The sequence below is a fragment of the Drosophila navojoa genome, chromosome X (assembly GCF_054131105.1).
Source record: "Drosophila navojoa isolate 15081-1374.11 chromosome X, UAZ_NAV_1.0, whole genome shotgun sequence".
In the NCBI taxonomy this organism is placed as follows: domain Eukaryota; kingdom Metazoa; phylum Arthropoda; class Insecta; order Diptera; family Drosophilidae; genus Drosophila; species Drosophila navojoa.
The window spans coordinates 25425883-25443598 of record NC_142895.1 but is presented as its reverse complement, the minus strand read 5'-3'; the positions used below and the strand labels follow the sequence as shown (position 1 = coordinate 25443598).

Here is a 17716-nt window from a genome sequence, read left to right as displayed (position 1 = left end):
TTTTGCAGTATTTGGTTAAAGTCATATGTGTGTCAGTGTCAAAGTGAGTGTAAACACCTTCACCAGTGTTGCAAAATTGTTCAGTACCAATACATATGTATATGTTATATATGATATGTCTATATATCATATTGGTATATTGTTGCACTTATATATGTATGGGTGTGTGTGTGTGTGTATGTTACAATTGTTAGTAGCTTATTGTCATATATACAGAGCGGTGTAATACCCTAGAACCAACAAATCCGTATCCGTTATAACTGTTTATTACCTGTAGGTATGTTTGTGTGAGTTTGTGTGTATGATTACATTTGTAGTTAAGATACTTGATAAGTTAAAGGCTCGCATATTTACATGTTTTTGTTGTTTTTGCTTTTTACCGAACATTGATCTGTTTTACAGGAAATATATACATACTTATATATATATACATATATGTATATATACGTGTGTGTGCTTGTGTATGTATGTAAGTGTGTGTGTGTGTGTGTATGTGTTTAGTCAAAGTAGTAGTAGCAGCTAGAGCTATACATACACATATGGATACACATATACATATGGACATTGAATATAGATATCTATAAATTGTTACCCATATATACATATACATATACATATACAAATATACATACATATATATATACATATAGAGGTTTTGATAAGAACAAAGTAAAATCAGCGAGCGAGCGGTTTCAATCATTCAATCTGCTCTTCGGTTTATATCGTATATATATAACATTTATATCTTCCTTTGATTTGATTCAATATATATATTTTTTCTCATATTGCCAACAAAGCCTAATCCTTTTCATTTTTACTTTCTTTCGATTTCTGTTAATGTTTAATAATAATTAATTTTTTTGTGGTATTTTTGGTATATATATTTCTTGTTTTTGGTATCATTTTGCAATTGAAATTCTCTGGCCTTAGAATCGTGTGTGTTGTGTGTGTATGTGTGAGAGAGATAGGGGGAGATAATAGAGAGATATCTGTTGTGTTTGGGGTTTATGTGTAGAGGGATTTTTTCTTTACTTTATATATCTTTTTTTTGTTTTTTTGTTTTTTTTTTTTATATATAAATTTTTGTTTGTTTTGTTGGTTTGGTAGTATGTTCAGTGTGGTTTTTCTTTTTAAGGGTGACGTTCTAGGGTTTTACTCACGCTGTACACTCAAATCGACGTAGGTGGGCGGTAAGCTCTGTCGGGTGTTGATGTCGTACGTTTCGCAGATGTAGCGACCGGCATCGTCCAGGCGCAACGATGTCAGTATCAGGATCTGGCTGTCGGAGCGAGCGTTGTTGGGCAGCGGCTGTCCGTCCTCGCGATACCAGTGGAACTGTGCAAGTAATCCAATTGTTATCGATGCTCGATAAACCGATTGCCCTTAACTCGATTTTAAGCATTCTCACCTGCGTATTGCCGCGCTGCTCGCCACGCTGCGTTGTCACAGAGCAGCGCATCTGGATGCTCTCGCCCTCACGACGCTGCTGCTGCTGCGATATCGGCTGCTGCGTGTAGGTGGCCGGCGGACGCACAACCACCTGGGCGATCTTGCTGATGTTTCCGTACTCGTTCGACGCCGTGCAGCTGTAGCCGCCCGCATCGGCCGGTGTTATAGCTATGAAGCGCAGCAGTTGTCCCTCGATGTGCACGGAGCTGTGTAGGAGAGACGGACAGAAAGTGAGAGAAAGAGAGAGAGAGAGAGAGATGGTGTTGGAAAGAGAACATACATATTATTATCGATTTTGGATTAACAATTGCTGCTTTACAGCTAACAGAGAGAGAGAGAATCAAGAAGAATCATATTCTTTATATTCTTGACTATTTCATTTTTCTCCTATTTTGTCGTGACTCTCAAACTGTAATATGCAAATTTCATTAGACTCTACTTATGCTATTATACATTTATTCCAGTGGTTCTGTAAATATCTATTTTAATTTTGCCGATTTAAATAGATAGCCCTCAATCTCCCGTTATACTGTTATTGCATTTTTAGATGCCTAATGTAGTCAACTACCTACATATATGAAGTTCATTAACTGGAACCGGAACTTATCTATATATATTTTCGTATTTCATTTTGATGTATCGATCATTAAATCTCGAGTATCAGACTGTACCTTGTAATCGGGATTGATTATATATTTTTTGTTTATTTATTCCAGCTATATCTTAAGAGAGTCTGTAACAAAATGGTTCACATTTGGTCTTTCAAAAATACTGTTTAAAGTGCATACTTTTAGGATGATGCATTCGAATGCTACAATATATCATTCGCCAGATATACATACATCTCCTTCATTTAAAAACAAACTGATATCGATAATTATCGATTTGAAAACAAAAGAAGTAAGCTGATACAGCCAAAGCTAGGAATTGGTGCTATTCCCTCATGATAAGTAAAAAGTCAATCCCTGCTAGCCAACGAAAATAGCTTCAGACTCACCTAGGCAGTGGTCGGTTATTTTCGGTGGTCCATTTCACGTCCTCGGGCCGGGCGCCTGTCACATCGCAGTAGATCTCGACATTGCGATCGGCCTCCACCTCGAGCGGGATGTTGGGTCGGAAGGTGATCTGTGGCAGTGGCGAGCGCACCAATTCGCGCACGAGATACGTTACAATTGTGCCGCGACGATCCATGGCATTGCAGCGATACTGGCCGAGATTGTGCTCCTCCACGAATGTGATCGTCAGTTTATTGTGCTCGGAGCGAGCATTTGGCAGCAGCGGCTGTCCATCGACGCGCGTCCATTTGGTGTTCAAATAGGGATCCAGGTTGCAGGTGAGGGTCACGTTACCGCCCAGGTGGGTGAGTAAACGCTGATTGGGGTCCGAGCTGGGACGCTGGGGCAAATAGTTCGGCGGCACGTAGGGATCGCGCTCCACATCGCCATCGCCTGCGCAAGAGAGAGAAAGAGAGGTGTCGGCATGTAGTGCTGGACAGTGCGAGACGGTGTGTTGGCTGAGCTACTTACGATCACCGATGTCACCTCGCTTAGGCTTCACTTCGATGCGTATGGCACGCTCATCGGTGCCCGCCTCATTCGTGGCCTTGCACACGTAGACCCTGGCATCCGCCTGTGTCACCCGATTGATGTTCAAGAAGGCGGTGTTCGAGCCAATCTGGCGATTGTCCAGCGCGTAAACCAGCGGCTGGTCGTCCCATTGCACGGTCGGGTTCGGTGTGCCGCTCGCAATACACGTGATGCGCACCTCGTCGCCCTCGGTGTACTGTATGTGAGATTCGCTCGGATCCAATTGGATCACCGGTGGCTCTATCACGCGCAGCGTCACAACGCCTGTGGTGCGTCCAGCGGTGTTCACGGCCGAGCACTCGTAGTCTCCGCTATCCGCTACCTGTACATTATTGATGCTGCAAAAGAAATGCGCAGTTCGCGCGCTCGATTATCATCGAGTCGATATGGGATATTGGTAGTAGTAGTGATACTTACAGTATGTAGCCCGGGTACTGCTCGATGTGCCGGGACGAGAGTGGTGTATCGTCGACGCGGCGCCACTGCACCGTCGGCTCGGGTATGCCATGGCCGCGACAAGAAAGTTCGCCCTCTTCGCCGACGGTGAGCGTCCTTATCGGCTCTATCTCAACGCTCGGTCGCTCCCGAGCTGCAATCAAGTAAATTATGGTGGTTGTACAGATTAGTATTAGGATCAGACTGTGCGGACCTGTCTTATTACCGACTCCACTCTTGTGCACTTGCATTTATTAAGTATGTATTATTAAGTATTAAGATTATCAATATATATATAAATGGGAGAATTATTTCAAGTTCAATTAATTTACCAACATTGTCAAAATTGATTGTGGCAAGCAAATGGGAAGGAAGAAACAGAGCAAAGATAGTTGTTATACACTCGGCGTTCCTTTTTTTGTGAGAGTACATCATCTGGTTTAGTCTATAGCTGCTGAGCTCTTATTGAATGTGCCAGAAAATATCAAGAAAGTTCCTTATATTAAAGTTTCAACGATTTGACTGCTTAATCTAAACTTTGCTCAAGCCATTCGAGCTTTTAGCTGAATTAATAAACTTTTGAGTATGTAAGAGTTTCCATACATTTTCAGATTCAGATTTCTATTGAGCTATTCTTGAATATTTTTAATTCTGATTGACTAATCAATTGAGCTTAATTCACATTGAAGCATAAACAAGAAAGCGAAAGATCGTAAGCCTCAAGTTGGAATTTAAGGCTCTCTTACTTGAAATCGGCTCAATTTATATTTGTGCATAATGTCTAGAGCTCTCTTTATAGATAAACGAGATGATGTTGCTGTCGATGGTCAATAGCAATTCGCTGGGCAATACATAGTTATGCGATAATAGAATCATATGGATTGTTTAGACTATATGCAATAGATTGGCACTTACCTTCAACATCTATATAAGTGTTTGATTGATCGCTACCAAGGGCATTTTGGGCCGTGCACTCATACCAGCCACGATTCTCAATCATGGCATTGTGAATGGTCAGAACGTTGCCCGTGATTTGGACATTCAAGGGCATTGAGTCGTGAACCTTCATCCATTTAATGGTAGGGTAGGGAGAGCCGCTCGATTCGCACGTAATGCTCAAGTCACTGCCCTGATATATGATGTGATGCTCCTTGAGTTTCACAATACGGGGAACAACGCTGCAGGAGAACCAAGAAATAAATGTTTTGTAATCGTTATTAAAATTCAACTTAAATGTTAAAACCATCCGTAAGGATGTCCATATGGATGTCCGTAGGATGTTCGTTCATGTCCTGTTCGACCTCAGTTACGTCGAATCGTTTAAGAGAGATGGATATAAGTCCTTCTATATTATACTCAAACTGTTTCCTATTTTCAAATAATCAATTATGAACGTCCTAAGACCTAAGTACGTCTTCGGATCATTGTCTTCATGCACAGTGACCTTAAGGTCCTTTTAAAATATTCCATTATGCATTTCAAAATACAGTTCTACAGATCTGTACTAAATCTTTTGAAGCTGTTCATGGCATTCGTTGTGCCTTAACTCACCCATTGCCGATGGGAGGCTGCTGTCGCTCTTCGATATAGACGCGTGCATCTTCGGTATAGTTGCGATGCGTTCTCAAATCGATGCCAACGCACGTGTAGACTCCATTATCCCGGGTGGTAGCATCTCGAATCTCTAGCGTATCGCCGCTAATGATCACGTGCGACGACTGCGGGACATTTAGTGGATAGCCATCGTGGAGCCACTCATAGTGCAGCTGGGCGCCGCTGGTCGATTGACAAACGAAGCGAATTATGTCGCCAGACTCGCCGTTGTAGTTCTCCGGCTGAATGTAGAGCCGATCCCGTGCTGGCGGCTGGGGCTGCGGCGCATTGCCCACGACATAGACCTGCACATATTTCTCATCGACATTCAGATCGTTGCGCGCCTGGCAGCGATAGCGTCCCTCGTCCGATTTACGCGGCGACTCGAATATCAAGCGTGAGCCATCCGTACGCGTGTTTCCGTCCGCTTGGCCATCGATGCGTGTCCAGGTGACTACGGGTGCCGGATTGCCCTCCACCTCGCAGTTGATCTCGTTTTCCACATATTCATTGAAGGTCACCGTCTGCGGCAGATTCACAATCTGAGCGCGCGAGCGCTGGGAATGCGCTGCGAGAGGGAGAACGGGAACGAGAGCGAGAACGAGAGGAGGGAGAGTATTAGCATGAATGGTTTTAGGTAAATGAAATCAATTGAATCCTCAATAGCTACCATAGCGTGCCAGCATTTCTTCGGCATATCCTTTACGCGAATGCCGCATGTTAAATTAGTTAATTTTTTAGATTGTTTATCCGGACTTGAGAAAAGCAATAGGGTCCAAGAGACTTACGTGTTATGGTTATGGAGACCATGTCCTCGTAGGCGCGTGAGGTCTGGTTGTTGACAGCACGGCAGATGTAGACGCCAGAGTCGGTCACTTGCATATTATAGAGGCTCAGAACTCCGCCGGAGATCTCGGCTGTGTTGGGCAATTGGCTGTTCTGCTTGTACCAGCTGACGACAACGGGATTCTAAGGGGGCCGAATTGAATGATGACATTGCATGATATTTCCCAGCACTTCTCAATCAATCACTTACATTATTCCACTTCATGCGTCCGTTGCAGTGCAGCGAAATCGAACCACCGACGGGCATTATCGTGATCTGTGGCTTCGATATCGACACGATTATTTGGCTGCGTATATTGTCGGGCTGTTCGGTGGTCGGTGGCTCTGGTATTCCATAGTCTGATGGGTTAATGCAGAGTGAAACGATTAATGCGACTCAGGATACGCTTACACTATTTACTGTTAGGAATTCAACTCTTTACGATTTGGTTTAGTGACACAGTTGCGGTTTATTAACGCTAAACACACAAAACGTTTGGAAGATTGGGTAAGGTCAAATGGGCATTGGAGGTTTCGGGACTGGGATTTGGTTTCGTTTGCTTTGTGGTTGGGTAGCTTCCATAGTTTGTTTTTAGGCACCAACTACTACACAGGTATATACCAAATGCCAGTCGCAGCTGGACTTTAGGACTACAATAGGAGTTGACACACACATATTTATTGATTTATATAGAGAATCTATATAGTATGAGAGATACGTTGAGCTGGCCGTGTTCTTAGCTCAGAGTGCAATTGTGTGAATGGGAGTTCCTCTAAAGAGTTGGGGTTAGTTAATAGTTGCTAAATTTATCACCGACTACATGACAACGACAGTGACAGCGACAGTAGACTGTAGAGTTTCAGAAAGTATTCAAATAATGGGTTTTATGCTCTTGCAGAGATTCTTTCTTATCAAATTTGTATTCTAAAGAAATCGGGCATAGATCATGTAGTTCTTGAAGAACCTTTCGTTATTCAGTTTCTTAAGAAAGCTATTTAAACATGTACATGGAAAGCATTAAATCAGACTGTTTTATAATAGAACCATATCGGAAAAACTATTTAGAAAATCGAATTTGGTATCAAATTTTGTTAAGTGTTCCAAAATATTCTTAATATATATAATCTATTTGGGTTTAGGTCTCATTAAATGTCAATTATGATAACATTTTAAATCTTATATTTGATTGCAAGAGCATTTCAAGTTCGGCATGCCGAAATTAGCTTTTCTTCGCTGTCCTACTAGAGTAGATAGTATTTATACACAGAGTTATCCAACTATGAGTACATAGCATAGCGATGAGGCACACATATTTTCTTTATACACAAATAAAATACTTTTCGTTTTTAAGACGGTGCTAGAAAAACAAATCGAAAACAAATTAAACAACAACATGGGCGTAGAGCTTAGTTCTAGAGGTATCTAGAGCGCTGAAGCTCTGCAATAGTAAGCACAAAGAGAGACACTGAGTGAAAGTGAGTGAATGAAAGAGAGAGAGGAGAAGAGCCAATATAAATAGGGAAAGGAAGACAGAGGGAGGGATAGCGCCTACAAGGTATGCACAAAAGTGGACAAAGAGAGAAAGAGAAGGCGAGAGATAGGGACAGAGAGGAGTCTAGTAGATTTCTAGGCAGGGAATAACCCTGTTTGAAAATATTGTAGGCTACTGAGAAAAAAACATTAAAACATAGTTTGAATTATTTGAAAATTTACAAACAAAAAATGTAATAATTACATACAAAATTTGTTTTTTCTCTTTAGATACGATTTTGTTTTTCCTAGCAGTATAAAAATCTCTCTCTTGAGTTACAATGGATGGGATATACATGATGATGATTGGAGTTATTCAGAACACTGGGAGCGACTATAGGGGAAATGTAATAAACAATTTCTACCAGAAGGAAGTCTAAGAATATTTTAATGTATTTATGTACGTATACATATATAAATATACAGTATTATATGTATGTGTGTATGTGTGTGAGATATGATTTGACTACTGGGTAAATGGATAATTTTTCGCAGTGTAAAAGTAGTTTACAGACAGTTGATATGGGACAAACAGAGACAGAGAACAAAGAGAGAGAGAGAGAGAGATAGATGGCAATTAAAGAGAGACAGATAGCGATAGTTGTTGTTGTTGTTCGTTTGTTTTGAAGTGTATGTGTGAGTGTGTGTGTTTGTTTTGTTTAATTGATTGATTGAATCGATCGATTGATTGATTGATGATTGGCGAACCTCGCTGATGGCAGCCGTTCCGCAGTTTCGTTATATTTCCTATCACTCTGTTGCCCTTATAAATCAGCAGAGTGTCATTATACGATATTGTCTCGTTGGGCTCAATATCGAACCGAAAGCCGTTGCAACAGTATCCCCTGTATATATCGCATAGCTTGGGCGACTCTTCAATCATGCGCGATGTGTCTAGAATGTGGATGGATTGGATGTTTGTTTTGATGATTTCATACATTTCACGGATAAAGATGATCGTATAAGGATTTTTTTTTCAATGATTATTTTTTTGATTTTTTTTTTTTTTTTGGTTGTGGTGTGAACGGGTGTGTGGTGAATAAAAAATAAAGTTGAAAGATATGTAGAAAATTGTATAAAATTATGAGAGCATAGCTAGGCTTAAGATAAAAAGTATTTTTAAATATATATGTAAAAAAACAAAATGGCTGAAGGGACATATCGTGTATGTGTTTGTGTTTCAGAGAAAGAGAGAGAGAGAGAGCGAGAGGGGGCAGAGAGGTTGAGAGAATAAGAGTGAGAGAGCGGGGTAAGCGGAATTCTGATAAGAGCTGGATCATCATGATTTGTGGGTCAATTCGAGCTGCAGAAGCTGAACGTTCGCGTCCAATCGACTTGCCCGGGAGGGGGCACAATCGGTGTGTATCTAAGTCGGGTGCCCATTCTAGACCAAGCTACAGATAGATCCAGTTAAATGGGTTCCTCATCTTGGTTTCATTTGGCTTTGTCTCTTATTTTCGATGTATGGTGTCGTGCTACTTACCGAAGTCCTGGCAACGATCGCCCTTGAAATTCTGCTTGCACTGGCACTCGACGTAGCCGCTGCTGCCCAGGTAGCAGCTCTGGGTGTTCTCCTCCTGGCACGGACAGCTGCGGCACTGGCCGTTCTGCTCGCGATAGTGGAGCGGAGCGCAGTTCTCGCAGGAGTTGCCCGTGTAGCCGGCCGGGCATTGGCACAGCTCAATGTCCGTGACGCGCTCGGCGCCGAACTGATCGGCGTCCAATGACAGTTCCCAGGTCACATCGCTAATGGAGGTGCGAGTGGTGGGGATTTTGGGTGTGGCACGAATGAGCAGATGCTCGATGTTGACCAGAACGCTCATGATGTCGTGGCGGGAGGCGGGCACGGCGCTGCCACTGTCCAAGCGCAGCCACTGCTCCTCCTCGCTGAGGCGCACGCTGTACTCGTTGAGCTGGGCATCCTTGGCCGGGCGGGACCAGACCAGCCGCACGCCATTGCCAATGAGCACCACGTCGTTGCCGGGCTGATACTCGCCGAAGGACTCCGCGTCCAGGGTGTATTTCAAGTGGCCGCCATAGGCGTGCAGCTGATTGCCTTGGACATTGCCGCGCAGACTCCAGTACTTGGTCGAGTAGGACGGATAGGTGTAGGTGTACATGTTATTGGGAATGTCCTTCTTGAGGTTGCTATCGTCCATTTCCATTTGCTGGCCGTACTCGTCCGTGATCAGGGCCTTGTTGCTAATGAAGTCGATGGCGATTAGCTGGCGATAGGCCACGGCGGAACGGCACTGAGACGAATGGCCCGAGCAGAAGCAGTCCTTGCATCCATCCGGATTGCTGTAGGCCAGGCCGAAGGTGTTCGGGCGGCACTGGTCGCAGCGTGGCCCGACCACATTGCGCCTGCAGTAGCAGACGCCGTTGCGGCAATCCTCAGTACCGTCTCTGTTGCACCATTGGCATTCGCGCTGATCGTCTGGTGTCGGCTGCGGCGGTTGCGGCGGTTGCGGCGGCTGTGGCCCACTGTTGTCCGGCTGGCAGTCATGGGGCGTGCCACGCGTGGCATCGCCCACATAGCCGGCGGCGCAGCGATCACAGTTCTCGCCCTCGGTGTTGTCAGCGCAGCTCTGTGTGGGGCGGGTGGGGGAGGGGCGTGTTAGAAGTGGAACAAGGCACATTGTTTGAGAGGGTGTTTAGCACTTACCAGGCATTCGCCAGACTCGGCATCGCATTGCGTGGAATGGCCATTGCACTCGCATGGCTCGCACAGGCCCAGGTAGAGGCCGCCCTCGACATTGCGCTTGTAGCCGGGTGCGCAGCGCTCGCAGGATAATCCAATGTAGCCCTGGGGGCAACGGCATTCCTCCACTTCAAGGGCGCGCTGGGTGCCATAGCCGTTGGAGGTGGCCACGTCCATGACGACCTGCTTGAGGGATCCCTCCATGGTGCTGGTGGTGTAGGTGGCCTTGATATAGATGGCATCGATCTTGCTGAGCGCCATCAACAGATGCTCGCGATTGGTGGCCTCGCCGTCGATGCGCTGCCAAGCGCTCTCAATGATCGGCACGGCGTATGAGTTCGAGGTGCTGGGGCTGACGGCTGCTTTGCGGAAATGAATGAGGGTTAGATCCTCGCCGCTCTTGATGACCACATCGGGCGCGCTGTTGCGAGACATCTGGCCGCCGGGCAGTGGGCTGTAGCTGAGGGTATAGTTGAGGCGTCCGCCATAGGCGGTCAGTTTGTTGCCCAGGAAGGGGGCGGGCAGGCTCCAGTACAGGGTGTCGGCGCTATATTCCGAACCGGACCTGAAGCTAATCTCATTGGAAAGCGTATCGAAGGGCACGGACTGGGGGCTCGCCTGCGTGTAGTCGCGCACCAGCTGGAAGCCATGCGGCACTCGGGAGTGGCCAAAGCTGCTGCTGACCTGCTCGCGGTACCACGAGGTGCTGGTACACTCCGCCTGCAGGCCGCTGCAGAAGCACTCAATGCAGCCGGAATAGGTGAAGGAATTCAAGTGGAAGCTGTTCTGTGCACAGGTGTCGCAGCGATCTCCGGTGACCAGGGCCTTGCAGTCGCAGCTGCCATCGGCGTTCTGGTTGTAGGTGCCCTCGATGTTGCACTGCGATTCGGGTGTCTTGTAGCAGGCACCGCCCGGTATCAATGGGTTACCCTGATAGCCGGCGGCGCAGCTCTCACAGCGTCTGCCCTCATAGCCCTCGTGGCAGTTGCAGATGACATCGTTGTCGGGACTGAGCTTGCAGCCATTGGCAAAGTTATTGGTGCCGGTGTGCGGGCAGGGGCACTCGCTGCAGGGTATTCCACGGCGCGGATCACCGAAGGTGCCGGCCGGGCAGAGCTCGGGCACGAAGGGTACACAGCGACCCAGCCAGGGACCGCCCGGCTGGCGTACAAAGCCAGGTGCACAGCTCTCACATGAATCCCCAATGTAGCCAGGCGGGCAGTTACATTTCTCAACCAGCGAGGCACTACCCAGACCCTGATCCGTGGTGCCAGCCGAGTCCATGGCAATGTTGGTTAGCTCCACTTCGCGGGCCACCGAATCAATGTAGCCGAGACGTATCAGAATGTTGTCCACATTGGCCAGTATCATCATGATCTCCTCCCGCGTGGCCTTGCGACCGTCGGGCTTCAGCCAATTGCCTGGCAGGAAGCTGATCCTCACCTTGTTCACCATATTGGGCTGGGTGCGGACACGATTGGTGAGTATGAAGCCATTGCCGGTGATGATGGCATCGGGTCCAGAAATGGGACGTCCACTGCCCAAATAGTTGACCTCATAGCGCAGCTCGCCGCCATAGGACTTCAGCTGATTGCCCATGTACTCGCTGGGCAGGGCCAGGTAGGGTGTTTCGCGGCTGCTGTATTGCACGTCGGAGGCACGGAACTGCACACCATGATGGAGCGTAAGCAGGGAGTGTCCGCTGCCCTCGTTGATCACGATCTGCTGATAGGGCGTCAGATCGACGGTGACCACGCGGTGCGACAGAATCGGTGGCTGTATGGCATAGGTGAACAGATTGGCGCTATCGCAGGAGCTGGCCACGCCGAAGCAGAAGCACTTGATGCACTCCTCGGTGGAACGCGCCAGCATATTGAAGAAGCCAGCCTTGCAGACCTGATTGCGATCAGGTATCACCTTCACTATGGTATCGGGCGTTACGAAGATGGTGCCGCGCGTATTCATTATTTCACAGGAGTAGGCGCCGCTGTCCTTGTACTGCATGTTGGGGCAATAGAGATCGCCGCGACCGTTCGTGCTCGTGAACGTGCACTGGTCGGGCACATGGCCCCAGTTGAGGCGCCAAATGATCGTCGGAACGGGCACACCCGTGCCCGTGCAAGTCAAGTTCAGGGCCTGTCCCTCCATCAGCGACTGCATCGGTGGTGGTTTTCTCAGGGGCTTCGGGTCCGCTGCAATGCAAATTATGTGAATGTCAATAGATTGTCACTGATTTCCAGTTTTGTTTGGTTACTCACTGCAGCCGAACTCGTCGCTGCCATCGAGGCAATCGTTGATGCCGTCGCAGTGGAAGCTCTTGGGCACACAGTGGCCGGCGTTGCACTGGAATTGGTCGTACTGGCAGGGCGCACCACTGGGCTCGGGGTCGCAGGACTCCTCGTCGGAATTGTCGCCGCAATCGTCTTCTCCATCGCAGCGCCATGTGCGCTCCACGCACTTGCTGTTTCTGCACAAGAACTGATTCGGCTGGCATCTGCGTCCGTGGCTGCATCGGTGCTCATCGGATCCATCCGAGCAGTTGGGCACACCATCACAGATCTCCGACTTGTCGATGCATTCGCTGTTCATGCAGGTCGCCTGGTATGCGGTACAGGCTGTCGGTGGGCGTTCGTGTTCGTCGATATTGACTGTCGAAGAGAAGAGCACACGCACAGAGCTATAGCTTCAAGAATTCTCTCATAGTTGTGACCCATTTAGTCTTACCAGCATAATGGCCAGGTTGGCAGTGGGGAAATTGGAAAATATTTCATTGATTATCTAATGCTCAAATATGATTCATGGAGCTGACATTGGTCTAGGTCTGTCAACAAATGCTACCTAACACAGATATTCTAATTCAGTATATTGAAATTCCCCAAGAGAGCTTTTTACTATCTTCCAAAGACCAAGTCCAGCTCCAAATCAGCTTACTCTCAATTTTCAAATTTACCTAGACCAAAGAATTCAAGATCAATATGCGGAACGGTGCCATATTTGATGCGATTTGATTTTGGTTCCTCGTATTTTTGCTCGCCCCAAGCTGCGTCCAAGCAAAATTCGTAGCAAATGGAGAGTAAAGCCCAATCAAACCCAACAAAATCTCTAGGGATTATTGATGAACCACCCAGGATTATACTTACAGCGTTCTACAGTCAGATGGACGGTCACTTGTTGGCCCTGAATGTAGCTCGGGTAGCCAACAGCTTCGCACACATAGGTGCCAGAGTCCTCCACCTATTGATACAATGGATAGATCATAATCGAGTGAGAATATTATAAGAACAAGTGTAACTTACGCGTATGTTGGGTATTTCCAAACGTCCTCCCTTGTCGGAGAAGCCAACAGGCAACGGGCGACCGCCGGGGCGTGTCCACCTGACCTTGGCACGGGCTGGACCCTCGTCACGGCAGCGGAAGATGACCTCGCGACCTGCATGCCACAACAATTATTAGATACTATTCATGGAACGTATATAAATATTTATATATATATATAGAAGCTTATCTAATAGTTGGTAGCATAGCGAGCAAGTATTGGATCTAAGTAGGTCTATAATACAATTGAATTGTGATTGTGTGTGTGGGGGGGATTTAGAGATGTGATTGTTCTAAGGTATCTAGCAGGTGTGGGTGCTGACTGCAACATCAATAATAATATCAATTTCGACAGAATGTACAACGCCGGACCTGTTGCCAATTGCTGTGGTGCAGTAGTGGTGCAGCTGTACGAGACGAGTGACTACTATTTATAAAGAGTGTGTAGTTAGGCCAACTTACCCTCCCTAATATATCCTGTAGGTATTTAATTTATGGGTTATGTCATTTTGGTTGGGTTAAGCATTAAAAGTAATGGTAAAGCATTATGTAGAATCAAACAAACCATTATAACCATTGTAGACAAAAAACAATGAAATACAACATTTTCTTCGAATGGATTCGAAGCGCCCATAGAGCCTTGCAAAAGAAGGATCCCGATAGACATCTTTTGATTACATATCTATATGGAGCTATCGAACAGACAACGATAAGTTAAAGCGGCGAATGAGCTTGCAATATTTCAGATCAATAACAGACAAAGCTATCGATATCAAAGTGATAATCGATAGCGAAATGAATTTATAGGTATCGTTGATCAATATCAACTAAATAGATCGATATCTTCTTTAATGGTATCGATAATCGATGTGACAAAGTCAAAGCAATCGAATATCTGAAAATACTGCCATTTATTTGCCATTGTCGATATCGTATATCGATTACAGTTGCAATAAATAATCGATCTTTTGCAAGGCTCTCTGTTCTAGTTTTCTGTTTGCCTCTATCGTATTAAGCGCTAAAGGGTCTCTCAACTCACTTTCTTTGATGATCTGGCTGTCCGGATAGGTCTTCAGGTTCAACTGGCTGCGACCAGCAGGAGATGTATCGGATGCTGTGAAAACAAAAAGTACACACGGGGCATTAGTCTATGAGCTACTGCAAACGAATAATAATATTAGTCGTATTTATAGAATAAAGTATTAAATGCAGAATCGAGAGAGTATAGCTATAGTGGACTCGCTCTGTTTCCCAAACCGTTTAGTACTCTGGTTGATTGGTTAAGCTAATATTATAAGAGTTATGGTTGTTGGTGGTGGTGGTGGTGGTGGTGTTGGTTGTTGTTGGGGTTGTTTGTGCTGACACCGTTGTTGATCGGGATGGTACGCGGGTCGCTGAGCACTTACTATCGATCTCATTAGTGATGGGCTCACAGTCCAGCTCATCGCTGGCATCGAACGGACAATCGATAACACCATTGCAGCGCGCGGTGAGCGCTATGCAAGGACCATTCTCACACCGGAACGCGGTGGGTGGGCAAATAATGCGCAATGGCCCCACAGGCAGCGCTGTAGTTGTCGTTGGCCCCACCGTAGTGGTTGTCGTTGTGGTGGCGGTGGTGGTGGTGGTGCTTGTTGGCGATGCAGGCCTGTAGCTAGCTAAATGTTGATGACCTCATCACGATCAGTGATCAATCAGTGATCAATCAATGACAATGATGATGATATTATGATGACAATGATGATGGTCATGTTGATGATGATGATGTTCTTGAGGACGAGTCAAGCTGGTTGCTGGTCGCCTTAGCCTAAGCCCCAGTTAAGGACGCCCCCACAACTGGCTACTTACCACAATTGCTCTCATCGGAGCTATCCTGGCAATCGGTCTTGCCGTTGCACCGAGCGGTCAGGCTCACGCACTGTCCGTTGCGGCAGCGGAATTGATTATGCTGGCATTGCAGTATGTCGCAGTTCTCCTCGTCCGAGCCATCCATGCACTGTCTGATTCCATTGCAAACGTCGTCCTGGGACACGCAATTTCCGTCACGGCAACGGAACTGATCCGAAGCACAGCCTGTGTGGAAGCGAACAAATGAAAAGATTATTAACTGAACTAGTTCCGAGAGAACTTTTGCTACAGCTGTACGGAATCCAAAGCTAGACAAATCATAGTTATATAGTGTATATATATTGGTATATATAGGAGGTAGACAATATATACATCGTATAGAAACGAAAGAGTGCATACACATGTGTAACTCGTGTTGTTATCGTAAATATCGTATTCCAATAATCGTTGTGTCTTAAATTTGGACTAGAGTTTCTTTCGCTTAGCTAGCATGCAGTTGGCTTAGGTACGAACTAAAAACAAAGTACAGCTACAACTAATATAACGGCTTAAATAATTGCAGAAATTTGATTATTAACCAATACAGTTCTGTTCATCAGAAAAGTCTTTGCAGTCGTAATACCCATCGCAGTGCTGTGTTGCATTTATGCAAAACTGTCGATCGTAACAGAAAAACTCGGTTTCCTTGCATTGAATACCTGTTTAATATTTATATAATATTTCGTTGTTTTTTTTTTTTTTAATTTTGGTGCAATTTCGCAAAAGAATTTGTTAAAAGCGACAAAAAGAAAGATGTCAGAGATAGTTAAAGTACATATATTTATATTTGAAGAGAGAGAGAGATAGTCATATATACATAGATAGATCAGTGCATTGTAATTATAGTAGTGTGTCGATGTAAATGTAAGCAAGTGAGAAAGAGAGTGGGAGAGAGAAAGAGAGAAAGTGGTGAGTGAGAAAGAGAGTGAGCAACATTGATCAGCAACTGAAAACAGAAAGCATATAACTAACTAAACATATGTACGATTACGAGTACGTCAATCAAACACTAACTCAAACTAGGTGCCTCAAGTGCTATGCAAGATACGAATCCAAAAACTTAACACAGCTTCAAAGGTTATCAAAAGCGAGTGTGCGTTAAGCAGTTATCCTTAGCAAAAAAAGAATCTTAAGCTCCTAAAGTCTTATTGGTAAGTATAAATTTGATACCTAACAAAGTATTTATATCGATAGCTTTAGCGAGTGCAACTTCTTTGCTTAGAGTGTTTTTGATACATAGACTGCACTTTGGAATTAACTTGAGGCTAAAACGATAATTTCAACGTCGAAGACGTCAGACATTTGGCATGATCGAATGACAATCTCTTGGAATATATTAACAGCTGGAAGTTATCGATCATTTAAACAATACAACTATTCTGATGATTATGAGTAAGTGGCAATTAGCTGAAAATTATGAATGTAGCTTTGGGAATAGTATTACTTTTCTTTGGTTAAGCTTGAGGATACTCTCACAAATCCAAAAACTAAGCTGAGTTAAGCCAGCGCTAAAGTTCAGCCTATCGATTAACATATAACTGGATTACAAGCTTGTAACTCTCTTGTGGGTTTTGGTCTCTCCCTGATGGTGAGTGAGTGCGTTCGGCATGCGCCCTAGCGTTACGGAAATTGTTTGAGTAGCGAGCTGTGATTCTGTTTGATGGCGATGATATTGATTTTAGGATTGAATATGAAATACTTACAGTTGGCCTCATCGGAGCTGTCTTCGCAATGGCGACGACCGTCGCAGCGTTCGCTTTCCGTGTAGCATCTGCCACTGGGGCACGTGTGCTGTGGACAGGGTAGTGGCGGATACAATGGATGACGTGTAGTATGCAAATGGCAGTCGCGCTCATCGCTGCGGTCAATGCAATCGATATTTCCGTCGCACAATATCGAACGATCAAAGCACGACTCATCGCAAAAGAACTGATCCCGTCGGCAGTCATTAGCGGTCAATCGATCGGTGGCTATGATGGCGATGGCGATATCGATATCGAGATGGCGATGGCGATGGCATGCAATTTATTTGTGATGTGTGTGTGTGTGTATGTCGATATCGTTATCAGGATCACGATACCGATAGCGATAACGATAGCGTATACGAGTTAAGCGTGTTTCAGTAGCATAACAAGAAAGAGAGAAGAGAATCGAGATGAGCAATGCTTGTCTGGAGATCAGTTGAGTAGTCGACATTAGTGAAGCGCAACATTCAGTTGACAAACACAAACTCACTTAGTGGTATTACATAGATATACAGACAATACAAACCTGTTGCGATATACTTTTATCTATCGCTGTTTATCGGTAAACGCTTAAGAGCCTAACTTACAGCTATAATTATATATGAATATATGTATATATAGAGTTTAAACTAATTGGAATTGGAGTTTC

The 17716-nt window shown here is 45.3% G+C and overlaps 1 protein-coding gene across 3 annotated transcripts in view; it reads right to left on the bottom strand.

The window, feature by feature from the left end:
• Positions 1-17716, bottom strand: part of trol (terribly reduced optic lobes) — a 119846-nt gene that overhangs the window by 12275 nt on the left and 89855 nt on the right. For 2 of the 3 annotated variants that reach the window (XM_089263922.1, XM_089263923.1), the window contains 21 exons: positions 15284-15508; positions 14842-15093; positions 14475-14549; positions 13898-13912; positions 13417-13550; positions 13261-13354; positions 13071-13160; positions 12379-12735; positions 10085-12312; positions 8903-10007; positions 8128-8313; positions 6100-6248; positions 5852-6032; positions 5734-5763; positions 5022-5631; positions 4386-4648; positions 3453-3714; positions 2976-3373; positions 2447-2897; positions 1409-1655; positions 1161-1335 (listed from right to left, as the gene is read on the bottom strand). In XM_089263922.1, coding sequence (XP_089120048.1) covers positions 1161-1335; positions 1409-1655; positions 2447-2897; positions 2976-3373; positions 3453-3714; positions 4386-4648; positions 5022-5631; positions 5734-5763; positions 5852-6032; positions 6100-6248; positions 8128-8313; positions 8903-10007; positions 10085-12312; positions 12379-12735; positions 13071-13160; positions 13261-13354; positions 13417-13550; positions 13898-13912; positions 14475-14549; positions 14842-15093; positions 15284-15508 — 7527 coding nt within the window. Of the gene's footprint in view, positions 1-1160; positions 1336-1408; positions 1656-2446; positions 2898-2975; positions 3374-3452; positions 3715-4385; positions 4649-5021; positions 5632-5733; positions 5764-5851; positions 6033-6099; positions 6249-8127; positions 8314-8902; positions 10008-10084; positions 12313-12378; positions 12736-13070; positions 13161-13260; positions 13355-13416; positions 13551-13897; positions 13913-14474; positions 14550-14841; positions 15094-15283; positions 15509-15861; positions 15982-17025; positions 17293-17716 lie in introns of all 3 variants that reach the window. The other variant, XM_089263921.1, reaches the window with a different exon arrangement.